The following is a 26,673-nucleotide window of genomic DNA, read 5'->3' as shown; positions in this document are numbered from 1 at the left end:
AGTTGTATATATATATATATATTTTTTTTTTTTCAGACTCTTTTCCCTAATGGTTTATTACAGGATATTGAGTATAGTTCCCTGTGCTCTACAGTAGGGCCTTGTTGTCTATCTATTTTATATACAGTAGTTTGTATCTGCTAATCCCAGTCTCCTAATTTATCCCTCCTGCCCTTTCCCCTTTGGTAACTATAAGTTTGTTTTCTCTGCCTGTGAGTCTGTTGCTGTTTCATAAATAAGGTTTTTTGTGGGCTTTTCTTAGATTCCACATATAAGTGATATCATATGATATTTGTATTTCTCTGACTTACTTTGCTTTGAATGATAATCTCTGGGTCCATCCATGTTGCTGTAAATGACATTATTTCATTCTTTTTTATGGCTGAGTAGTATTCCATTGTGTATCTATAAAGACCATAATTTCTTTATTCAGCCATCCGTTGATGGACATTTAGGTGGCTTCCATGTCTTGGCTCTTGTAAATAATGCTGCTATGAAGATAAAAAATGCTTTTGATTTAAAGTGAGAAATGTGTAACTCTTCCTCTCACTTGAACATGTAAAGGCCACTTTGGGGTTATTAATTGGCCTCATTTCAGTGTTGTGTCTCAGGAAATAGAGAGGCTGGAGGAGAGGGAGCAGGTAGGACACACAGCATTTATCGGTTAAGTTTGCTGTCTTGTATGGGCACCGTTTGTGGCACCTGAAAACAGTTATAATAGTATCATCAGAGGTCACTGATGACAGAGCATCATAACAATTATAATAATAATGAAAAAATTTGACAGATTGTGAAAATTACCAAAGTGTGACGCAGAGGCAGGAAATGAGCAAATGCTGGTGGGAAAATGGCGCTGAGCGACTTGCCCGACGCAGGGCTGCCATAGACCTTCAGTTTGTTAAAAACACAGGCTCTGTGAAGCTTGGTCAAGCAAAGCAAAATAAAACGAGGTCTGTCTATATTGAGTAGTTTTTTTACAGACCCACCATATAATATATTTTTTCCAACTTCTGTTGGTTAATTTGATAGCAAAGATTAGGAGAAGGTGCACTGTTACTCAAACTGGACCCCCTGGGATCCAGGTCTGTCCGACATCCATCCTGCAGGCTTCATATGTGTGTGTGGAATCAAGGAATGAATGAGGGAGACTCATCAGGACCTGCCGATGGTTTGGGAGTTGGGTATGAGGGAAAAAAGCCATTAGGGATGGTGCCTACATTTCAGCCTGAGCAACGGGGAGAATGTGGCGTGAATTCCCAAGATGATTGCGTTTTGAGGAACAGATTAGAAGTTAGTTTTGGGCCTGGTGACTAAAATATGCCGTTGAGACACCAGCATGGAGGGGTAAAGCAGGCAGGCAGATGTGCAGGTCTGTTATCAGGTGAAATCTGGGCTGGAGATGCTGAGCAAGGCAGGGGTTGGTGCGGGAGCCCAGCTCTTCTGACACCAAGGCTGGTGTGCCCGGTGCTTCCTCGTTGTCTGCAGACCATTTGATGGAGATTCTTCTTGGACTGAGCAACGGGAGGGAGAGGGGCCCCGTCCAAGTGGGGGCGGCCTTGCTGTGACTGGGGCAGCTCGCCCGCTTCCCTCAGAGTGAGTGGGGTGAGGGGGCGGCCGGCAGGGGCAGGGGCTCGGGAAATACTTGTGGCCTTGAATAGTTTCACCTGGGGACCTGGTGCTGCGTGTTGCGCTGGGGACTCGTGGGGCGGTGGCGGGTTTGGGAGGCCAGTAAATAACTCCCGGCTCTTTTCTCCCCCAATTCTGAGTGACTCTGAGGAGGCCCTTACCTCCCCCTCCCTCTCTTCCGTCTTCCCTTTCTCTTCTTTCATTGTTCCCTTTCTGTATTGACTACGCACCTGCTATGTGTCAAGGACCCTGCGACACCGTGGGGACACAAACGAGAGTCCCGCGTGCCCTTGTTCCTGGGCCTCCACGGGCCCTCACCACGTGGTTTTGCGACGCTCAGGTTGTGAGTCTGTTTCCACGTCAGACCGTGAGCCCTGGGGCAGGGGCGGGTCTGGCAGCACTAGGTGAGCGTCTGTGTCCGTCTTGCGAACGGACGAGCGGGTGAAACTAGAGCTGGGTGTTGGAGGGTCACAGGGACATTGTCGGGAAGTGGGTGGATGGGGGTGTTGTCGGCAGGGGAGCGATGTGTGTGGGTGTGGGTGTGAGAGGGAGTGTGATGGCCTCACCAGGCGTGGAGAGACTTCAGGAGGCTGGACACACAGGAAGGAGTTGGGGAAGAGGCTCATGGGCCCTCCCTTCCCTCCTGACCCCAGCCCCCCGCACGGCTAACTCATGTCTAGGCTGTTCCCAGATTTCTGGGAGGATCAAGTTCACCTCGAGCACCAAATGGCCAAGCATCGTGCTATACAGGCCACCTGAGCAGCCTCACCCCTGTGCGTCGCTGCTGGGTTCCACCAGTGCCTGTCAAGCTGGTGCAGGGTTTTTATGATGGACACAAGGAGACAGCTGCCAAGCAGTGCAGAGTGGCGATAATGCCAGTCTGGTTTCCATGGCAGCCCGCACTCATCTTCTCAGCAAGGTGAGGGTTTGTTGGAGAAGTTCTGTGTCCAACAAATGCCTTCTGTCAGCAAGTGTTTACCGAGCTCCCACTGAGTACTTGGCGCCGTGCTGGGTGAGATGCTGGAGAGGAAGCCAAGCAAAGCGAGGACCCAAGATGCCCACGGTCTGCTGGGAGGAACAGCTCTCACTCAGCGCAGTGAGATGGTGCAGGTGGGATGATCACGGAACAGCACCCCCACTGAGTGGTCCCACGCCCACCATAGCGCCCTCTGTGTTTGGGTGACTTATAGTGGTCCATTTAACCTTCACAGGATGTGACGGCCATGCTCACTGACCCAGCGCCTCACCTTCCCCACACAACCTTCCAGACCACAAGGTTCAGGCATCCTCTTAGGAATTTCTTAGACATAAAAGGAATCATCTCAACAGTTGGATATATCAGAGGGGTCTGTAAAGAGCTCCCATCTCCCCCCACCGAGTTCTGAGCCAGCTGGCAAATCAGACATACATCAGGCATCTTCTCCAGACCAGCCTGAAAAGTCACCCATCACGTTTGTTACTTAGAGAAGCCAGGCTGGAGGGTGTGGCCTTATCTGGAGGCATAACCAGCCCCAGAGTTGGACACGGCGGGCCTCTTCCTGACACTGACTACAGGGAATCCCTGCTCCAGGTCTGAGGTCCCTCCCCCAGTCCTCCATCACTCCCACTCCCGGAGCCTCCACTCAGGAAGGGCCATCAACAGAGGGAAGACGCATGTGGTCCCTCCCCAGCCCTGGCCACTGAGATCAGTCAGCGTCAGTGATGGACACCAGTCACAAACAGGAAGTAATATGTGCGTGCTGGCAGGTGAGCTGGGCCAGCTGCTCTGGGGGTGATGGTGCTTCTCGCAGACTTTTTGGGCCCTGTCTTGGGGTACCGTCTTGACATCACTGTACACATTGGTCTGGCACCAGCCACAGAGAGCAGCCAGAAGAGGGTTGTCAGAAGCAGCCCAGAGACTCATTCTGTCCCAGACTCTCAGAATGCCCATGTTTGCTGTTTTTTTTTCTGTTTCTTGACTCAATTTTCTGAATAGTAAATAGTCTACATGGCAAAGAATTAGAATGACATAAAAGTGGCATAAAAGGCCATACCATGGAAATCACGTTGTCTTCTCATCGCCTGGGGTTGTCATCCCCGAAGGCAAAGGCAGTCCATCACCCATGTCGTGTATCCTTTGGAGATCATCTCTGCCCATAAGCAAGTTTACACGTAGGCTCCTTTATTAGAATGCAACATGACGGCTACTTCACTCACTGTTTGCTCCCTTCCCTCCCACTGTGCTACCGTCCTGGAGATGGTTGAACATCTTTACCTACAGGACTACCTTGCTCTTTTAAGTGGCTGCCTAACATTCCAGTAACACTGATGATAACTGCAGTTTTTGAGAGCTTAATGTAAGTGAGACACTGCTCTGATTGTTTTATCTACATTAACATATTTGCTCCTCAAAGCAGCCTCTGAGTTAAGTGCTATTTATATGCAAGGAAACTAAAGCAGAGAACTTGTCACTTGCCCGGGGGTCACAAGGCAAGCGGTGGGGGGCCGACAGGATGTGAGTTCAGGGCCCAGAGCCTCCACCACCGTGCTGCACAGCCCCTCACTGGAGGGGATGGGTCGTGTCCAGCCCTTTGTCCCCTCGGACGATGGTGCTGCAGGGCTTATCTGGGCCCATTATGCTCATGTGGGAGGTCATCCGTAGCATGAATTCTTCCAAGTCGCATTGCTGCATTAATGTGTATTTTAAAAAATTTTTGCCCGCTGCAGAGGCCGGACACCCCCAGTGCACGGGAGCCTCTCTTGCCCACGCCCTGGTCGTGCGGACTGCTGATCTTTCTGCCTGCGTCAGTCTGATGGGAAACCGCGGCCCCTCCCTGGAGCTTTCTTTCTGCCCTTTTCTTCTAATGTGTGTCTGACAGCTTCTCCTGTGTTGAAGAGGCAACTGTGGTTCCTTGTCTGGTTGGCAGAGGAGGTGGCCGGGCTGAGCGCTGGACCGCTTGTGTTGCAACGCTCTCCCCCAGGGCTTGGCTCTGTTGCTTCATCATCTGGTGACCTTGACCGCCCCCGCCCCTCCCCGTGCCTCGATGTTCTCATCTGAACGTGGAGATGACGCCGGTGCCCAGCCCCCGGGAGGCGAGATTTCACGAGCTCACACGCCCGGGCCTGAGAACAGGGGTGCTGGCTCGTCGTGAGTGTTTCACCCACTTCCGGTCACTTTAGCTCTTGACTCTCTTCTGCCCTTTGAGCCCCATGGTTTCTTTCCGTGGCTCAGCTTCCTGGATTTTGCAGAAATGGACAGCAGTTCCTCGGTGACTCCCGACTCCTTATTCCTTGCTTGGCCCATGCATGCCCTGCAGGTGTTCAGTCCACAGTAGGTGACGAGGGGCTGGAAAGGCGACTGGGAGCCCAGCAGGCCGGGTCCTGCCCCTGGGGTTTATATCCTAGTAAGGGAGAGGAGCGTTCATCAGAGAATCCCATGGAAAAATATGTGATTACATACCGGGCTGAGCACCCTGAAGCTGCGTCTCCTTGCCCTGAGCACAGTTTCTGCCCTGTAATCAGCGCCCGTCCCAGGAAGTGGAGAAGTGATCCCCAGTGCTCAGTCGGCGTCAGAGACCAGCACCGTGGATCAGCACCGTGACTGTGTCCAGTGCACATAAGGCAAAGAGGACAGAAGTCAAAAGTCTTCAACTCTCTGCAGGTGTGATGATAAAAAGCCCAGAAGTTCATTCACCCCCTGAAACGGTGATGGCTGCTCTCGTGAGGAGCTGGACTTCCCTTGGGGCTCCCAGGATGATGGACCTGGGAGGTGGTCATCCTGAAATGTTGGGTTGTGGTGAAGGTTAAACAGGAAACGAAGGGAACATTTTATTTGTACGCATCAGTGAGTGGAGGAGAGACCTTTTTTGGTTATGTAATAGTACACCCTTGTAAACCGGGGGGAAGAACAGACATGGGATGAAAACCATTTTCACAAATTGCTTATCATCTGTTAGCTAACTCCAAGTATAGTGTGATTCCTGCTTTCCTGGGAGAACCGAATCTTAGACTCTTAATGCTACAAAGGCTCTTAGAGGTCATCTGGTCTAAATTCAGGGCCAGAGAATTATTCTCTCTAACACACACAATAAGTGGTCAACCCATTTCTACTCGGATATCTCATTGACAGTGAGGGATTTCCATTCTTGGGAGATTGCTGTTATGGCTTGAGTTTTGTACCCCTCCTAAAGATATGCTGAAGTCCTGTCCTGAGTACCAGGGAATGTGACTTTACTGGGAAATAGAATCTTGGCAGACGTAATTAAGTTAAGATGAAGTCATTCAGATGGGCCTTCACCCAGCATGACTGATGTCCTTGTAAGAAGAGGGCAATTTGGACACAGACAGACATCACATGAAGACAGAGGCACAGGCTGAAGTGATGCATCTACAAGCCAAGGGAGGCCAAGGGTTGCCGGCAGCACCAGAAGCCAAGAGAGGTATGGAGTGGATTCTCCCTCCTGGTCCTCAGAAGGAACCAACCCTGTGGACACCTTGATTTTAGACTTCTGGCCTCCAGAACTGGGAGAGAAGAAATTTCTGTTGTTTTAAGCCACCCAGGTGGTGGTACTTTGTCAAGGCAGGCCTCAGAATTCCTTCTGAGGAATTCCCATTCCTTCTGAAGCTAAGTGAGTAGTCCTGGGAAGATGCATTTTAATATGACTTGGAGTCATTCTGGTCATTCTGATGCCTAATAGTTTGAGAACTTCTGCTGGAGACCAGTGTGCCCAAATCATGCGTCCTCTAGTTGGTTCTGGGCTGACTCACAAAGTCACAAAGGTTGTGTGAAACTGCAAACCCTCCAGCCTTCTGTCTCTGGACCGTTCGTCTGCAGCTCTAAGCCTTCACCAGCGGAAGGATGCTCTTGAGAGCCTTAATCCCCCGGCACTGCTTCCTGCCTCTTGCATGGCCCAAAACCTTGATCCAGAGCCCTGGCCTCCAGAGCTGCGACACTACATTTCTGTGGTCCTGAGCCATCCGGTTTGTGACACTTTGTTACATTAGCTCCAGGAAACCAGTACCTCGTCCATCTCCATGTGGGCAGCTTGTTGTCCTTGAAAGGTCCTCCTCATCTTTAACCAGGAATCCTCATTCATAGTCCCCCGTGTGCAGGCAAATGGCCAGGTGAATTGTGGGCGGCATCCTGACACTTCCTCTCCTCGGGGTCTCTCATCTCTCTGTCCTGGGGTTCCCATTTTCTGTCTCACCAGCACCACACAAGTCCAGCCATCACCATGTCTCCACTGGCCACCTGTGCTCACCTCACGTCCATCCCTGACCCTCGGTCCTCTCTCCACACACCAGCCAGAGGGCTTCTTAGGGACCCTGACTGGAACACTTGTTGCTGAAGCCCTTTGCCAGCTTCCTGCTGCTCATGGTAAACCCTGTCATCTGCCCCAGATTGGAGACAGTTCGTGCATGGGCTCACAATTGTCAGACATCTGTAAGATCGTCACGAAGAAGGTGGTGGAACTTGGGACAATGATGGGAATTTTAGGAAGGTGGCTTTTAGCTGATTATGAAGAAGGCTTTTCAGACAGTCAGACTGTCAGAGCTCACCCGCTTCCCCCTCAGTGGAGACCCTGCCAGAGAATCAGGTAGCCCCCCATCACCGTGGGTGTGCAGAGTTGAGGCTGGACGCCCCCCTCTCTGGGCAGGAAAGATATTGAGGAAACCTGAGCACTGGGTGGAAAGATGACTGAGCTGCCATCCAAGGTTTATCTCATTTCTGAAGTCATCTTTAAATATTCCATCTTATAGTTTCTTTCCTATTACCTTCATCTAATCTCCAGATGGAGCAAAATCTATCTTTTCAAGTAAGAGTTTTAAATGTAATCCATCTCTAATCCATCTCTTTATCTAGCCATTCATCTATCCACGTGTTAATGTTTCCTTTGCATTTTCTTTTCTTTGCTGCAAAGAATAACACCAAGGATGACCATGATGGCCACAACCACGGCAACAGCAGTGTGGAGTGTAATATTTTTGGGGCATCTCTTCTGTGTGTGTTAGTGTGAGACAGTGGGACAGAGTGTAGAGCAATAGCCCTGAAGCCACATGTCATGGCTTCAAATCCCACTTCTGCCACCTAATAGCTACGTGACTTTCAACAAGGTACTTTCATTTTTCTGGGTCTCGGTTTCTTCACCTACCTTATGAAATCATCATGGTAATTACATGGCTTGATGTATATAAAGCTATTAAAACAAAGGCTGTGCATAAAAGTCACTGCTGTGAATCCTCTCAGTGACCTTCATTTGACATGAGTGATAATATTCTCATTAACCAATTGGGAAACTAGGCTCAGAGACATCAAAAAACTCGCCTGAGTCACCCAAGGCTTGGCTGGGGGAAACTGAGATTGGACGTTCAGTTGGTGTGGCTCCAGGCTCATCGCGCCTTCAGATGTCACGAAACACTGTCTTCTTGGGAAATGGCTGTTAGCGTGTGCTTAAAAGGGAATTGGGAAGAAAGTTCAGGGAGGATCTGAAGTGGGGAGAGGAACTCTCCCTTCTCTTTTTGGTCTATTCCGGAGCTGACTGTCCCATTGGGGTCTGAGTGGGGTGGGGAGTGGGCAGTGATACGGAAAGGCCAGGGCAGGAGGGGTTAACGAGCCTCCGTCAGCATCTGTGCTCAGGAGCAGCTGAAGCTTGGAGAGAGAGGGCCCCGTCTGACTCCTAAGCAAAGAGACTTTTAAGAGGAAAAATGTCAGACAAAGATGCAGACTGCTGACCTTGTATCTGACAGTCTATTTGAGTTTATGCCAGAAAACTCAAGGCCGATCATAATTTCACCTGGATGTTTCATATGTATGTGTATATATATTTAACTCTGATTTAACTTGGTTTTGACAGTGGAGATACTAAGGAGGTATGTTCCTCTAGATTCCCATGGTCGAGGCCCTCAAATTGACCGGCTATAAATGCGATCTATAGCCCCGCATGGAACCTTGCTGCAGTAAGAGTCCGTGGAAATGGGCTCCCATGAGGAAGAGTTTCGGTGTCACTAATGTTCGCTTGGCTTGTGTGGGTCTGTTACGCTTACAGCAGCTAACTTGAAGATGTCGGGTTATAATGTAAAGTGTCCGTGGCCACCGCGTTTCCCTTCGGATTAATTACCCTCCATGTTAGCGCGTCCTCCTTCACATTCAGGGGAACACTTACTGCCTTGTGTATCCAGTCCTCTCCTAATTTCATTCTGACACCTTGCTTGCCATGTGGTGAGAACATGATTAATTTTTATATGAAATGAATAAAGGAAAAGACATGTCTTTCTCTCACTCTCTCTTTTTTTTTTTCGCTCTCTTTTTTATCATCGGTTGCTAATCAAATTATTAATCCATTCTTGGATAATTTAAACTGTGCAGTTTCTTTTAGAAAGATGTTGTGCTGGGCAGGCCTACTAATAAATGTTCATGGCTCACGTCTGTGAAGTGCTTCCTCTGGGCCAGCCTTGCTCTGACTCCTGTGTGAAGTCACACAATGGCAAGAGGGCTGTGGCTTGTACAGGAGGTATCTGCAGCCAAACCGGCCTAAGCAGATACAGTCCTCTCTAAAGTGCAGCGACGATATTTGGGGGGAGGACACAGCTCAGCGGTAGAGCACGTGCTTAGCAGGCACGAGGGCCTGAGTTCAGTCCCCAGCCCCTCCATTTAAAAAATTAAGTAAATAAATAAAGTGCAGTGAGAAGATGACATTCCTGTGACCGGAAAAAAAGTGAAATGTTCCCTAGGAAAGCAGTGTTTGAATCTTGCAAACGTGTTGAAATAGTGAAGAAGCTGAAGAATCCGAGTGCAGCTCAGAATGTCTCTGTCTCATAGAGGCTTTAGGGACTGTTTGGAGGGCTGGGAGGTGGGAAAATATATGTATTTCATTGTTGTCTAAATAATTAAAAATGCCATAGGGGCAATGAGAATTTCACCAGTGGATGCAATCCTGTATGCAGACTCTGCCTTCTTAATGTGCATTTTGTTCTTCTGTGGCCATTTGGGAAATTAACAGATGATGGCTTCATTAACTGCATGGTATTTTAATTGGTTTAAAGGGACATTTTCCTTGCTTTTGTGGCTTTGGAACACCCTTACAGTTTTTATTGGTTGCCGCTTCTGGCAGTTTTATCCATGACAATTAACATTAATACTATTAAAACAGAAAGTACGTAGGAGCTTGTGTTCCCAGGCACTGCAGCCAGTTTGAGGGGAGAGAGAATAGGAAAGATAAGGAAACACTGTGATCTAGAACCAGCAAAAGCCAGGTTCCACGCCGTGCCTTTTCTGCTTCTTCTCCCTTCTAACCCTGAATGACTGCCTGAGAGGATGGCCTGCTTCTATGTGGTGGCAGGGTGGGTGGGGTGGGGGGACGACCAAATCCTTTCCTGACAGCCCTTAAGCTGGGAAATGGTTTGACAGCCCAGAACTTACAGAAACTTCCTCCTGTTCATTTCAATCCTCATGTACCCAGTGAAACACTTGCAGTTTACCCAACAGTCAGCCACATGTTTTCTTATGCAAGTTAATGAATGAATGAAGACTAGAGTGGCCAGGAAGGGTGTATGAGTTTTGTATTCAGCTGTGACAAATGACCACAAACTTGGTGGCTTAAAACAACACAAATTGTATTACCTTACCATTCCAGAGGTCAGAGGCCAACGAAAAGTCAAGATGTCAGCTATGGGGAGAACCCATTTCCTGGCTTTTCCAGACCCCTGAGGCTGCCCACATTCCCTGGCTCGTGGTCCCTTACTCCATCTTCAAAGCTGACGATCCATCACTCCTGTCCCGCCTCCTTTGTCGCATCTCCCTCGGATTCTCACTCCTCTCCTGCCTCCCTCTTGCACTTTAAAGACCTTGTTATTAATCACTGCTGTAGGGCGGGCTGCTTAGCTGCCTGAACTCCATCTGCAGCCTTGTTCCTCCTTGGCCACGTACCCTAACAGAGTCACGGTTTCTGTGGATTCTGATGTGAATTATTCTGCCTACCACTAAAAGCTTCATTAAAGGTGTGGAATCTGTTTTGTCTGTCTCAGTAGAGAAGTCCTTTTTTCTGAGCCTGTGGACCATCGTTTGGTTGGATCCTTGGGTACTGAACCAGGCACATGCCACCTTGAGGCATCTCTTGTGCGTCTTTCTTGCTTTGTAACCTGCAGAAAGCTCTCTGCACCTGCCATGTTCAGTAAGAACTTGTTGAGGAAATGAAAGAATGAAATGGATGAGCTGTTTAAAACTAGACTAATTTGGTTGTATCTAAGGCCACAGGGGCCGTGTTGAGCTCAGATGGTAAAATTTGGGCATTAAAAAGAATAATGGCTGCAACTGATTGAAACCCAACAACTATATTAAAAAGCCGCAACTTGAGAGAGATTCTCTGCAGAGGCAGGGGGGCTTCCTAGGCTCAGTGCAACATTTGGACTCTTAACAGTCCCACAGGCCACACTGGACCCCATCTGTGCGAAAGGGTTGAGGGTGGGAACGCAGTGCGCTTTTTAGACTTTCTTCTGTGGTTGCCCTTGCCTCAGGTCACACCCGACCTACAGCTGTCCAGGAGGTGTCTTACCCCCAGGTCACACAGCTCTGGTGCAAGGAGATGCAGTCCACATCAGGCCGGTGCGGGAGCCTTCCTGGCTTAGAATCTTCCTACCCGGCAGGGGCTGACGTCACAGGCACAGCCTCCAGCATCGCCCGAAGGGACATGCGCAGGTTCAGAACCACTGCACTCAGGGAAGTTTGAAGTACCTTCCTTGTGAGGGATTTATGGTTCCTTTACAGGCCCTCCCATCCAGATGTAATTTACCATCCAGGCGTCATTTTTACCATAAGCTGTGTTGCCTAGTAACACACTTGATGTTCTTGCCCTTCGAAGATTTTCCAGTAAAAGTTAACCAAAGCTCAGATTCTCAGGGAGTCAGGAAAAGTTTTATGAGCCTTCTGTTTGCATACCAAAACACAACAAGCAAATAGGCCAGTAAACAAACAGACCCAAAGTCATTTGTTACCGTTGGAGGTTGCGATGACACCAACTCTTTAATTAGCAAAGAATCAAACTTCTCTTATCTCTGAGCTTTATGTTAGAGTAACTGCATTGTTAAAGAGAGAAAGTTCTTTTTGAAGAATTCCAGCTTCAAAAAATGCAGATGAAATGAGAGAAAGTGTGATTTTTCAAACCCTAATGATATTGTGGATCTAGGTAACAATTACAGTGTATACTAAAACCCTTAGGTGAAGGTTGGTAGGAGATTTTATAGTGTAGAGATGATGATGGCACTGTTGAACTTACGATCCATCTTGTATTTACCCAGAGTACAATCCCCCAGGAAGCACATGGTACCACTTATGGTGCATTTCCAAAACAAATCGAATCTAACTCTAGTCAAGACCTTAGATCTAACTAGTAGTTTATGGGAAATATAGAAGATGGAGGAACAGTGAGGTCCCTTGGAAGCAATCAGCCAAATCCAGAACGCGGGACATTCTGCAGGATGAACTGGCCTTGTTTTCCCAACAGGTCAATGGCATGGAAGGAAAAATGGAAGGGTAGAATGATCTAGAAGAAAGTGAACTTAATCAACATTGTGGGATTTTATTTGCTTCTCGAATTAAGCTTTCAATTGTAAAAATCATTTTGGGACTCTTGAGGTAGTTTGGATGACTGAGATTAATTTTTGGAATTATTGTTAACATTTTAAATATGATAGGATAAAATGATGTATCATGTGATAATGACATCAAGGTTGGGTAAAACTGATATACATATAGACATATGTAGATATACATGTGCACTTGTGCGTATGTATGCGTGGACTTGTGTGTGTGTATATATGTGTGTGTGTACACACATCTCCTTAACAGTTAGTGATGCATACTGAGGAAATTAAAGGTAAAATGAAAAACCTGGGATTTGCAGTAAAATGCTCAAACTTTGAAGGGAGTAGCTGTAACGAGACTGGTAAATATTGACAGTTTTCGAAGCTGAGTAATGATTACATTGGGAGTCCTACTAGTCTGTCTACTTTTAAATGCTTGCGAATGTCCGTGATAAAAGTATCTCAGGACCCTTATATTTTTAAATGTCAGATGCCATTTTCTCCTCTGAAATTATCAAAGATGTTTAAACACTGTGAAGGGAGGGGTGAACTAAGGACCCGACTGCATTGCTGGGGAGCTTTTCTGGAAAGCAGTTTGGCAGGATGTTCTCAGAGGCTTAAAAATGTCGCTTACATTTGAGCCAGGAAATCACTGTGGATATCAGAAACTCTTTACAAAGATGTTTACTTCAAGATATGTTAGATTTGGGGTTTTTCAAGTAAGCCGGACGTGCACCACTGGCATTATGGTGAGCTGAACCATGGCTCTCTGCGTGATAAAGGAAACTTTTGCAGTTTTTTTTTTTAATTTTTAAAAGATTTTAATAGTTTATTAAACTTTTTTTTTCATTTTTCTTTTGGACTTTTTTTTAGGGGGGTAATTAGGTTTATTTATTTATTTTTTTAAGAGAGGTACTGGGGACTGAGCTCAGGACCTCATACATGCTAAGCATGTGCTCTACCACCGAGCTCTACCCTCCCCTCCTTTTACAGTTTATAAATCCCCTGGAAGACGCCTGTTACAATGTGAACCAAAAAAAAGGACAAAATTGTACGTGCATCTGTGTAAACAATGTGTATCTATGGAAAAAATATGTGTAGAGAACGAGACTGGAAGAAAGACAACGAAGTGCCTTCATTGGCTCTGACTAAGTGGTAGGCCTGTAGTGAAAGAACTCTTTTTCTGTGTTTCTTTATTTTCCAGAGTTTCTGTCATGAATGTAAATTAATTTTGTCCTATACGTCTTTTAATAGTTTTGTAGAGGTATAACTAACGTACCATGGAAGTCACCCACATTAAGCGTACAGCCTGATGTCCATGTGTACGTGTAAGTACATACAGTTGTGCAACCCCCACCACAATCAAGTGTTAGAATCTGTGACCCTGTGACATGTCTCACACAGATTTCTTGAGTAGAATTCACTTTTAAAGCAGTTTTAGATCTACAGAAATATTGAGAAGGTAGTACTGGGAGTTCCCACATACCCGGTACCCAGTTCCGCCTACCATTAATATCTTCCATTACCAAGTACATTCATTACAACTAATGAACCAACAATGATGCATTATTATTAACTAAAGCCCATACTCTATTCATATTTCCCTCGTTTTTACCAAATGTCCTTTTTCTGTTCCAGGATCTCACCCAGGATGCTACACTGCATTTAGTTGGCAGATCTGTAACTTAATTTTTAATTGGAAAAAAGTAAAATAAACTTCATTTTCAAGTCCTCCAAAAATAGTATTCTATCCATCTTTCTCCTCATTTTCTTCTTCTTGTTGACTTGTTGCTGGTCGACAAAGACCATGTCTTATATTAATTATATTCCTTGTGGTTTCTATCATGGTACCCTGCAAATTGACTACGATTCTGCTAATTTTGTCACTATCCTTCAGTGAGTGGTTGGAGCAGAAGAGAGAGAGAAAAGGAAGAAAAAGAGGAGAAAGGAACAAAGAAAGACCTTACCTACAAGTAACTTAACACCTCAGAGCGCTAAGGGAACTTTGGTTTCTGCTGTGATTTGATGTAATGGAATTCTCTTGATCTTTGTGCTTCCCAGGTTGGAAATTGCAACCCTGAATCGAGCTGATGCAGATCTAGAAGCTTATCGAACCCAAATCAGCAAAGATATCATTGCCCTTCTACTGAAAAATCTGACCAGCCATGGTCACCTCTCCCCTCAAGTGGAGAGGAGGATGGGTGCTGTTTTCAAAAAGCAGTTCCTGTTGCTGGAGAAAGAAATCCAGGAGGAGTATGATCGGAAGATGGTGGCCTTGACAGCTGAGTGTGATCTGGAAATGAGAAAGAAGACAGAAAGCCAGTACCAGAGGGAGATGGCGGCAATGGAGGAAGCAGAAGAGGTGCTGAAACGTGTTAGTGAGAGGGTAAGGCAGCTTTGGAAGGAAGGTCTTCACTTGCTTCTCTTTCCTCTTGGGGATTCATCGTTTATCCATCCATCCATCCATCCACCCATCTGCCCACCCATTCCTCCATCCACTCATCTGTCCATCCACCACCCTTATCTACCACCCTTACATCTGTCTGTTCATCTATTCATCCATCCATCCATTTATTCACCCACCACCTATCCACGCATCCATCCATCCAACCAACCCCCAACCCATCCATCCATCCAACCAACCTTCAACCTATCCAGCCATCCACCTACCACCCTTCTATCCACCTGTCTATCTACACATTCATCCATCCATCAACCTACTACTCTTCCAGGTACCTGTCCATCTACACATCCATCTATCCATCCAGAATTTATTTAGGAAGCATTTACTGATCACTTACTGTCTAGGCAGTGAAAGTACAGAGAAAAATGAGACATGGTTCTTGCATTCAAGAAGTTCATAGTCTAGTGAAGGATCCTCACATATAACAAATGTGGCGTCATTCAACCACGTTATAATAGAGGTATGTTCACAGTGCGGTGGGAGGTCACAGGGAGCATCAAAAGGCTTCCTTCATGGAGGAACACATCCGTGAGAGCATGTCATGTGATGTCAGCGTGCGTGTGTCATGTGATGTCAGCATGCGTGTGTCATGTGATGTCAGTGTCCATGTGTGTCCATCTGGACTGAACTGAGCTAGGTCACAGTCTCTCCAGCACGGGCTCTGGACTCACATCTAGTACATTCCAGCTCTGCTCCTCAAGGCCTCAAATAGCCTCTGAAGTCTGTGAGTCAAGGCTGAGGGCGTCCTCCTCTCGGGTGGCTTGGAGGAGTGATGCAGGAGCCCCAGGGCCTGGGCTGCAGAAAGTTCTCGTGCACGGTGCCGGTTCTGGGGGTTCTGACCCCTCAGCCTTCCCAGGGCTGGCCTCTTGATCAGAGATCAACTTCCCTTTTTCTAAGAGAGTGTCAGTTGTTGTCTTGAATCGTGCCAGTTTTTTTGCCAAGTGCACCAAATCCACCCTGATTTCCACCTTCCTCCATGAAAGGGATGGCTTGTTCAATCTGTGTGCCCACATATCTTGTTCTGAAAACCTGTCATCCTAGGGAGGTTTAACACCTGCTTAGGAACAAGCTTCTGAACTCCTAACTTCCATCCCCAGACTGGATTCCCCTGGAAGTGAGTGGAGAGCTCCCGGAGTGACAGCTCCTGGCTCTAAGGTGGTCGCCTTTGGCCAGACCGCGGGCTGGGCGGTAAAGCAGAGAGGTGGGACCCACACTGTCTCACCCCCGTCTGCTCCCTTGCACCTGGGCACCCCCTACCTAAACACACATCTCATTTTGGGATGTGACTTTTTCTGTTTGGCTCCTGTATCAACTTCCTGCAGCTGCTGTGACAAACGACCACAGACTGGGTGGCTTCAAACAACAGTTTCTTCTCACCCAGTTCTGGAGGCCAGGAATCCAAAATCAAGCTGTCAGCCTGGCATGCCCCCTCTGAGGCCTCTCGGGGAGAACCCTTCCTTGCCTCTTCCAGCTTCTGGGGGCTCCAGCCATTCCTCAGCTTGTGCCTTCATCACTCCGGTCTTGGCCCTGGTCTTCACGTGGCCCCACGACCCTCTCACCTCCTCTTCTGTTTCTATAAGGACATGTGTCTTTTGATTAGGACTCACCCAAATAACCCAGGATGATCTCATGAGACCCTTCATTACATCTGCAAAACCCTTCTCCTAAATAAAGTCACAGTCACAGGTTCTGGGGTTGGGATGTTGGCTGTGTCTTTTGCGGGGAACGAGCCAGCCCACCGCCCTGCCCCTGGCTGACCCCGCCCTCTGATCTCCATCCATGACTAGACTGGTCACACCATGTCTCCTTGAGCCGGGCACTTAAGAAGAATGTATGGCACACACTGTTGAGCGATTCAGCCCTCAAACAACCTCACTCTGTCTCTCTTTCCCCCTTTGATTCCCTAAATTTGTTACGTTTTCTCTCTGGTAAAAAAAATACAAGTTCAATGAGGGAGACTTGGGAAGCACTCCAAAGCGGAGGTCATCAAACTAGGATCCATGAGCCCAGTCCGGCCCGGCCTGTTTTTGTCTGGCCCTTGAGTTGGGAACAATTTTTACATCTTTAAAGGAATGTAAAAAATAAAACAAACAAAAAAGAATATGTGACAGAGATCTGATGTGTCCTGTAAAGGCTAAAAAATACTTACCTGGCCCTTTACTGAAAAGTTTGCTGCCTCTTGCTCCAAAGCATGAAAAGAAAAACCCAGGGAAAAAATGGAAACCCAGCCCCTCAGTACTCAGCGGCAGACAAATATTCGTTTGTCCTGTTTATTGAGTTCCTACTGTGTGTCTGAGCCAGCCATGCTAAGGTGCCCCCAGCTCATGTCCTTGGATTCGCAGGTATTTGTGTATGTAAAGCATAAACCTTTTGCTTTATACATACATATTTTTTCGACAGAGTAAGGTTTATGCAGTTTATAAAACTATGTCATGGTTGTTTGCACTTACCCTCACAATATAAGCACTTTCTGATTTCATTAAACGCCCTCACACTTACTTAGCGTTCACTGTGGGTGGGGCATTGCTCTAAGCATGTCACCAGGACCTTCTCTTCAAATATTTACACCAACTCAGTGAAGCGGGAACTGATAGGACCCCAAGTTTACAGGTGAGGAAGCAGATGTGGAGAAGGTCACCTGCCTGAGGACACGTAGGCGGACCACGACCCACACCCAAACAGCCCACTCTAACCACTGAGCATCACAGCCACCCCCACACAACGGTGCATCAGAATCCTGGTGGGCTCCACCTGGGCAGAGCCTTGGTTACCAAGACTTCCTGGGGCAGTGTAGTGTTTTAAGTTTTTGCTCATTATTTACACTGGTTGTTGGGGGCGTGGAAAAGGGCTGACAGCACAGAGTGTCTGCGCCCGCTCTGTGCGTGGGAGGGCACCACCGTCCTGGAACTGACAGGCCACCCTGTTCAAAGACAAGTCTGCTTATTTGAGCCAATGTGCTTCCAAAAATAGCATCTGAACTGCGGAAGTGAACTGAGCTCTTTCCTTTCCAGGCTGTGCACACCATTCCATCTGACATAACTTTCGATCACTCTGTGCTTATCCACACATTTATGTCAGTCATCTTTAAATAAAATGCATGGAAGGGTTTTGGCCGTAGTATTCCACTGAGAATTCGTTTTTTTAAAAAAAGCTAAATGAACAGTATCAGTTTTTAAAGTAAAGTTTAGGGATTCCAGTAACTATTATAGAGGTGAAATGTGTTCCCATGTAAACACCTATATAATCCCGTACAGTTTTCAAGATGTTTCTCCATTAAGAGGCCCTTGGGAGGTCGTGATGACTGTAGACTAATGGCAGGTGGCTTGGGTTTGGATCCTCACTCTGTTCTTCCAGAAAGTGCATTGCTCAGTCTCTTTGGGTCTCGGTTTCCCCATCCTTAAATTGGGGCTAATAATGATGTCTGTCTTAAAGGGCTGTTAATACTTGTCTAGTCCTTAGACCAGCGCTCGGTGGTGTCGGTCCTGTTCTGTCCAGCTTTTACTATGCTTCATCGTTTACTGTAATCTTTAAAGAAACCCGTGACATAAAACAGTCAGAATATGAATCCTTTCTACTTTCATTACTGAGTCCAAATTTGTTCTGCTCACTGTACCACAGGTCAGTAAATTGGGAGACAAGGCGTTGGGGCAAGGAATAATGACTTTATTCTGAAAAACAGCAGACTGAGAAGGTGGCAGACTAATGTCTTAGAGAACCATCTTCCCCAGGTCAGAATTCAGGCTCCTTTTGTATTAAAGGGAGGAGGTGTGCTCTGTTGTTGCAAACTTCTTGGTCTTGGAATCCTTTGTTCTTGCAGCTGTCCGGGTAGGTCAGGTCATGGTGTCCCTGTAAACCTCCAACAAGACAAATGTCCTTCTTTCTTGGGCAAATTTTTATCTCTATATGAATGGAAAACTGTTACAACCTTAAAGGTCAGCTTGAGAAAGGGCTCTCCTGTGTCTTTCAGGCTGTAGGCAACGTTCTTTTTTACAAAAGGTGCAGAACCAGCATGACCGAGCACAGGCAACAGAGCACAGAGTTAGAGCCAAAGGAGCAGATCTAATACAGAGTCACATGTGCTCTTCCCTGTCACAGAGTTACTGACACTCTCCTGTAACAGGGGTCTTGAGTTCAGGGAGTGTGGATACAGTAGGACTCAGTGACAGTATGTCTCTTCCCTCCTCCCCGCCCGCTGGACAGTATAAGGTGCAGGCACCCCAGTAGCCTTTCCTAACCCCTCTTTGCCTCCCTTTTTACACAAATGATCTCCGCTCGGGTCTGATTACTGGCGTTGTTCTCTCCGACCAAGTTAAGAAGGCAAGGTGGTGGAAGTAAGCGGGAGAGCCTGACAGCACAGCAGTCCACTGATGTTCCATTTTGAGAGATATTTTCAGGCAGTTTGATTTGAAAATTTCCACCTCTGTGAATTTCCTTCTTTGAGATTGTTCTGAAAAATGTTAATAGGGAGGATGGGTTACAACAGCAGCTCCCAGAATTTAGCTGCTTCATCATGGCCTCCTTGGGACATTGTGTGGGTTTGTGCGCACGTGTGTACTACACAGGTATGTGTTCCATGTGAGTGTGCACAGACGTGCTTGTGTGTACGTGTGCACTGTGTGTATGTTGCTGGATGTGCATGTGTGCCTGTATCTGTGTGCACGTGTGTGCACTGTTTGTTGCTTTGTGCATTTCTATGCACTGCATGTGTGTGCATGTGTGTGTGGTGGTGCAGGTATGTGTACATGTGCTTGCATGCTGCACGCACGTGCCTGTGCGTGCCTGGGCGGCATGTCACCTCCCACGTGCCACCTCTGCTCCCGCAGTCCGCCGCCGAGTGCAGCGGCCTCCTGCGGAGCCTGCACGGGCTGGAGCAGGAGCACCTGAGGACGTCGCTGGCTCTGCAGCAGGAGGAGGACCTGGCCAAGGCGCACCGGCAGCTGGCCACTTTCCAGAGAAATGGGCTGCACAGCATCTTTTTCACCCAGATGAAAAGCGCTATTTTCAAAGGGGAACTGAAGCCGGAGGCCGCTAAACTGCTGCTGCAAGATTACTCCAAAGCACAGGTAATGCCTCAGATACGGCTCTGCCGGCGGAGTCGTCCTCCTGACCTGTGTCAGCGACCGCCTCCTCTCCCAGATCCGAGTCCTGTCCCTTCTGTGCTGTGTTCCCCTGCACGAACCTTCTCCCTCTTGACGTGGGGGTGCGTCCCAGTACTCAGGGCAGGCGGCGGCTTGAAGCACAGGCCTTGGACTCCCCTGGGCTTGCATCCTAGGCCCACCGCCCATCAGCTCTCTGAAGTTCAGCAGATTGCCTAACCTCTGAGCCTCAGTTGCCTCCCCTGTAAAATGGGGGTGATGGAGTGTCCATGTTACCGAGTCCAAACTCATTCTGCTTGCCACATGTCAGGCCAGTAAATCAGGAGACAAGGCACTGGGGCAAGGAATAATGACTTTACTCAGAAAGCCAGCAGACCAAGAAGATGGGGGACTAATGTCCTGGAGAACCATCTTCCCCAGAGTCAGAATTCAGGCTCCTTTTATACTAAAAAAGGGATGGGTTGTGGTCGGTTGTTGTAAACTTCTTGGTGTCAGGATCCTTTATTCTTGCAGCTGTGCGTGTAGGTCAGGTCATGGTGTCCCTGTAAACCTCCAACAGAACACATGTTATTTTCTATTCTGCAACTTTTTGTCTCTATGTGAATGCAAAAGTGTTATACTCTTAAAGGTCAGAGCCTTGAGAACAGGCTCTCCTGTGCATTTCAGGCTGCAGGAACATTCTTTTACAAAAGGTGCGGAACCAGCGTGACCCAGCACAGGCAACAGAGCACAGGGTTAGAGCCAGAGGAGCAGAGCTAACGTGGAGTCAGGTTTGTTCTCCCCCATCACACCCACAGTAAAAGAGGCGTGGTGAAGATTTAATGATCTAACTCATGGAAAGCCAGTGCTTGGCACAATATATGTTTAATATATACAGCAATTTACAATGTAAATATGTATGTGTGCATACGCATACGTGTGTGTGCACACGTGTGTGTTGCTGTCTGATCTCTGTCTCCATGTGCTTGGGGGAGTTTGTGTGTGCTTTTGCACGGAAGCTTGTGTGTGAGCGTCATTAGTTCAGACCAAATACATTCGTAGATGACTGGGAAAATCGTTTATGTGAGACGGTCACTATCTCTCACACGGCCTTCCTGAGGCATTTGACCTGCACGCGTACACACAGAGGGAAATCATTCGTGTGCAGTAATGCACCAGATTTCCGCTGCTGGCCCAGGCCGGTGAGTGAGGGCTGTGAAGGGGCAGGGCCGCGCCAGCAGGAGACCAGGTGGCCTTTTGGGAAGAGAGAGCCACTCTCTGAAGGCGCTGGGTGCGAAGAGCAAGCCAGCCTCTACGTCGTGCTCCAGGTTTGTCCCACGAAAACTTCCGGGGAGTAAAGAGGGTCATGATTCTGTCGCATTCCCGGTCAGGTATTCGACCCCGCGGCATCGCTCAGTTGGTAACAGATGTTGCTGTCATTTTACCAACCCCTCACGACGGGCAGTGGCCGATTCTCAGTATTGGAAGGAACACGTGTTGTTGTTCATAATACTTGGGACCAAAAAGGAGCAGCCACGGCGATGATAGTCCCAGAGTGCAGGCTGCACCGGCTGGGGCTGTTGGAGTGTTTGGGGACGCCAGCTCACGGGACGGGCTCGGGTCAGCCCACTCCCGTGACCCAGCTCTGCAGAGGACAGACTTCTCACCACAGTGTTCCTGCTCCGTTGAGCCTGCTGCCAGGGGCCCTCAGGGCGAGGCCGGCCTTCAGCACGTGTGCCGGCCCATTCCACTTCTCCCTGTCCGGAGAGCGCAGATTCTCAGGTGTTGGAACTGGACATACGATAGCTTTGCTGTGAGAAGGACACTGCTCATGGCATCGTGTGTTCCTTGTTGAACCAAGTGCTGATCTGTCGGGTAACCCATTGCGTGGACGGTAGTTCCCCGGATGGAAAAATCCAGCTGAGCCAGTCGGTGGGATAATACCAGCGAGTCTGGTGCTTGAATTACCGCTGGCCTCACGACTGCTGGCCTAATGGCTGCGCTGCTCGTTCCGCTGGATTTTGGAGGCAGCCCGCTATGGAGTGAGGGCACAGGCCCTGGGCTTAGACGGCTGAATTCAAATCCCTGCTCAGTCACTTGCCAGCTGTGTGATGTGGACTCAGTTTCCTCATCTGCGAAATGGGAATGACAGTATCCTCTCCCTAGATTAGGAAAGACAAGAAACACTCTGGGTCCAGTGCCAGGCCCAGAAAAACACCCGGTGTGTGCTAGACTGTGATCGTTCTCCTGTGCTTGGTTGGGTTTTTGTGCGTTTTGTAGGTTGTAAGAACGTCATGCTCTGATGTGACTGGGCTCATCCCATGGCCCGCGAGAGTGTGGGAGTTCTGTGGGTCAGAACTGGTGGCTGATTCATCCCAGAACTTCTGCACGTGTCCTGGGGATGGGTTCTGGGGACTCCATAGGTGTGCGTGTGCACGTGGGTGAAGGACACCTGACTGAGTGAAACATACCTTCCGTTTCTAGGCCAGTGAGGGTGTCTCGATGACTCTTTACCACCTGGGTCTCGAGCGCACTTTGCAAAGCCTGCATTTCTTATTAGTGTGTCATTTTCTTCTAAGCCTTCGTTCAGGTCAGGGACGTTTAAGGCGCTCGTCCTAGTGCTTCTCCCTGTGTGTTCTCTTCGGGAAGGAAATGTAATATTTTAAATGACTAGGAAGAATTTTCTCTAAGTTTAATTAGGAATATTTTCTCGATTTTTTTTTTTCATAACAGGAGAATGTAGAAGAGTTAATGGACTTTTTCCAGGCCAGTAAGAGATATCATCTAAGTAAAAGATTTGGTCACAGGGAATACCTGGTCCAGAACATACAGTCATCAGAGACCCGTGTGCAAGGCCTGCTCAGCACTGCTTCTGCTCAGCTGAGCCTCCTCATCCAGAAACATGAGAGGTAAAGCCTGAACCACCCCCCCAAATGATGCAGAAACATGAGTGGCAAAGCCCGAAGTCCCCCTGCAGATGATGCAGACAGACGGCCTTCCCCTGGCATTCCTCATCCAGGACCACCCCCTTCTGTTCATTCACCCAGTGCCCTGGCTGCTCCTTCCTTATTTCTTCTTGAGAATTCTCTAGTTGCAAGAACCCTTTGCATTCTAGCATTTTAAAAACATACATCATCGTCGAGACAACCGGCCAGTGAGCCACTGTGTGCTCATCATTCAGCTTTAATAGGTACCAGGTTGTGGCCAGTCTTGAGTAGCTGAACATCCCCGCCCTGAATTATTTTCAAGGAAATGCCCAGCATTTCATTGAGAAATCAGTGGTGGAGACTTACATGAACTGTGTGATGGGGCAGCCCACTTAAGCTCCAGCTCGCTGCTGGCTCTTACACTCACCTTTGGAATGAAGTATAAATACACAGGGGCTGACCTTGCGGTCTGCGTGTTTTTTTCTTTCTCAGCAGCCCTGGGGGTGCCGTGCGGTCAGGTAAAGGGTCCTGGTGCGCACGCTCATCCCTGCAGCCTCCGGCTCTGTCCACATCCTTCTCAGCCGGCCTCTGAGGCGCGTAATTGTCAACAACGCAGTTTCTTCTGTTTAGGTTACAGGAAGCTCTAGAACAAACAGGGCCATGACTATAAGGTTGGCTTCCTCAGGACACGCTGTGATTTTGTGACTTGGTTCTGCTACCTAGGTAATTGTATCAGGGCTTGGCAGCTCTCTTGCCCTATTTAATAAGGATTCTGTAAGGTGTAAATTATGTGAACACTACCCATCCAGAGATGCTAATGAATTTGTCACTGTGGTTGACTTGGCATTCCTGATTCATTTTCACTCGAGTGAAAGAAACAGCTCCTTACCTTGAACTACAACAGCCGACAGCAGCTGTACTGCTGTGAGCAGTTACCAGGGAAATGTGTTTTACCTCTGATTTTTAAATCCCATTTGAAAAGGCTGGCACAGACCTACATTTCTCAAACGTGTGCCTACCATTCATTCGGTCACCTCTTCATTCCTTCAAGAAGCGTTTCCACAGAGAATCTACCGTGTGCCAAGCAGGGAGCCCAGCCCAGGGATGCAGACAGACTGGGAATGGTAGTGGTAATACTGGTCGTAACACAGTTTAGCAGTCAGGAGCTTCTGGAAAAATAGAACCTATGAGATATGTATGAGGAATTGGCTCTCGTGACTGTGGAGGCTGAGAAGTCCCACGACCTGCCACCTGCCAGCTGGAGACCCGGGGAAGCCAGTGATGTGATTCAGTCCGAGTCCAAAGGCCTGAGAATCAGGGGAGCCAATGATGTAAATCCCAGCCCTAGAGCACGGGAAGTTGAGATGGGATGTCCCCACTCAGCAGTGAGGCAGGAAAAAAAAGGCGGATTCCTTATCCTCTACCATTCCTCCTGGATCAGGCCCTCGGCAGCCTGAGTGATGCCCACTAGCCTTGGGGAGGACCATCTGCTTTCCTGAGTACACCCATTCAAATGCTATTCTCACCCGGAAACACCTTTGCAGACACACTCAGAGGTGATCTTCAATGTGGGCAGCCTTGGCCAGTCACGTTGATACAGAGAACTAACCCTCACACCGAGTTTTCCCTCCATTGACCTCTTGGACTTCGCTTGTACCATTCCTGCCGCCAGGAGCTCCTCATCCACCGTCTTTTCTTGGAAGATTGTATCTGTTCCACAGTGGTCCCCTGGGCTGTTGTTTCCTCCCAGCCCTCTTGCCCAGTTTCTGCCCTAATGGGTGATTCATCTTGTTATGTTGAGCTTTCTCTGCACATCTCTAAAAATGCTGACCTTACCCTTCCTGCATTTTAGTGATGTCGCAGCTTCCCATTCCTCTGCTCCTTCTGAGAACGAAGATCTCTCTGATTCAGACCAACTCATGTGGAGACACACATTCAACCACAGTACCGTCAGGCTGCAGGTGAGTCTGGACAGCACATTAACTACGTGCATCTTTTCCATCCAGGGCAGGCTACCTGGATGAAGATCAGATGGAGGTGCTGTTGGAGCGGGTTCAGACAGAAGTCTTTTCTATCAAACAGAAGTTGGACAATGACTTAAAGCAGGAAAAGAAGAAACTCCACCAAAAATTAATAATGAAGAGAAGACGGGAGATGCTGCAAAAGGTATATAAGAAATTATGCTGTTTATTCTTTGCAGAACCATTTAAAATAACCAGCAAGGGCCAGGTTCCACGCCAGGCACTGCCACCAGAGGGCGAGGATCTGAAGGGCCACCAGGCCGGCATCACCATGTGCCATCTGCAGTTGATTGGTAGTGACTTTCTGGAATGCCATGGCAAGGCTTCTCCGGGTCCTATCCAGCCTCAGTGAAGCTGAGGGTTGTGGTAGATTAGTAATGTCTGCCAGGGCAAGGGGCAAGGAGTGCAGGCTCGAGTGCATAATGACTGGGGTGGGTGATACCGCATTTACTGAGCATGTACTTGGCAGGGTGCTGGCTGTGTTTATGAGGCACCTTGTTTAATCCTGGCATTAACCCTGTAAGGTAGCTGCTGCCGTTTTCTCTCTTTTTCCTAGTGACGACACTGAGGCTGGGAGGGCTTATGTGTTGTGGTCCGCGTGGGCTGCCAGACAAATTACCACAGACTGGGTGGCTTATAAAGAACAAACATTTATATCTCACAGTTCTGGAGGCTGCAAGTCCAGGATCAGGGTGCCGGCGTGGTCGGGTTCTGGTGAAGGCCCCCTTCTGGTTCCAGACGCCTGACTTCTCGCTGTGCCTGGAAGTGGGGAGAGAGCTTGGCGAGTGGGTGTGGGGTCTTTTTCTATCAGGGCATCATCCTTGCTCTTGGATTGGAAAAATTAATATTGTTAAAATGGCCATACTACCTAAAGCAATCTATCTACAGATTTGATGCGACCCCTATCGAATTACCCAGGACATTTTTCACAGAACTTGAACGAGTAATCTTAAAATTTATATCAGGACACCAGTCCTATTCAGGAGGCTCCACTCTCATGACCTAAGCACCTCACAGAGCCTCCCTGTCCTGACACCATCGCATCGGGTGTTAGGTTTCAGCACACGGGTGTTGGGGGGACACAGACATTCAGAGCCCAGCATTAAGTACTGAGGGCCAGGTCAATAGTGAATGGCAGGCCTGGGATTGAGCCCAGGCCTGTCTGACTCAGGGCCTAAGCCTTGTCCTTGACACAAGCTGCTCAGCTGTTTGCCCACCCCCAGGAGCAGAGACCAACCAGCAACCCTGCAGGGGCACCCACCTGCTTCACACTGCGGTAGTGCAGAGAGGAAGTCACCGTCTCCTGGGGAGGGCGGCCCAGGGCAGGTGCAGCAGAGCCTGAGTCCTGGGGGACAGGCGAGCATTCGGCATCCACAGAGCGGTGAAGCACTCGGGCGAGGATGTGCCGCTGTGTTGGGAGCTCCAGGACCGTGGGAGCTGAGTGTGCGGGGGGCGGGGGACGGGGGTGGGGGGAGGCACCCCCTGGGAGCAGCACCACAGCAATGAGGGCAGCGTGCAAGGCTGGCGGCTTACCTGCATCCCAGGACAGTGGGGAACGTCGCAGGGTTTTCAGGGGGAGAAGTGTTACTGAACGCCAGTTCAATGCACCCTGAGGCCAAAGAAACCGAAACGGAGTTTGGAGCAGAGGAAGGTTTACTGCAGGGCCGAGCAAGGAGGACAGGGTGGCTTATGACCAAGAAAACCCCAAACTCCCTGAAGGGTTTCAGCAAAGCATATTTAAAGGCCAGGTCAGGGAGGGGGTCGCAGGATCTGTGATCAGCTCATGCACAATTCTCTGATTGGCTGATGTGTAGGGAACAGGGCGGTCAACACTGTCAATCCCTGGGCACCAGAAGGTCTGGGGGCCGTGTGCTCTTGATCATCAAGTAGTTAATTTCTTTCCTTTGGTGGTGGTTTTTAGCATCTGCAAAACTCAGGAAATACACAGGAGATACTATTATCTGGGTACCTCAGAGAGGAGCTGCAGCAGAGGATACAGAGAG

The 26,673-nt window shown here is 48.5% G+C and overlaps 1 protein-coding gene across 8 annotated transcripts in view; it reads left to right on the top strand.

The window, feature by feature from the left end:
- The window catches only part of EVC2 (EvC ciliary complex subunit 2), a 122,469-nt gene that overhangs the window by 48,755 nt on the left and 47,041 nt on the right, over positions 1–26,673 (top strand). For 7 of the 8 annotated variants that reach the window (XM_074350474.1, XM_074350493.1, XM_074350464.1 and 4 more), the window contains exons 10-13: positions 14,245–14,569; positions 19,471–19,710; positions 22,456–22,631; positions 24,656–24,815. In XM_074350474.1, the coding sequence (XP_074206575.1) occupies positions 14,245–14,569; positions 19,471–19,710; positions 22,456–22,631; positions 24,656–24,815 (901 nt within the window). The remainder of the gene's footprint in view (positions 1–14,244; positions 14,570–19,470; positions 19,711–22,455; positions 22,632–24,655; positions 24,816–26,673) is intronic. The other variant, XM_074350491.1, reaches the window with a different exon arrangement.

Source organism: Camelus bactrianus, chromosome 2, assembly GCF_048773025.1.
Source record: "Camelus bactrianus isolate YW-2024 breed Bactrian camel chromosome 2, ASM4877302v1, whole genome shotgun sequence".
Lineage (NCBI taxonomy): Eukaryota > Metazoa > Chordata > Mammalia > Artiodactyla > Camelidae > Camelus > Camelus bactrianus.
Note: the sequence above shows the minus strand (reverse complement) of the source record. Positions and strands in the feature narration are given on the sequence as shown.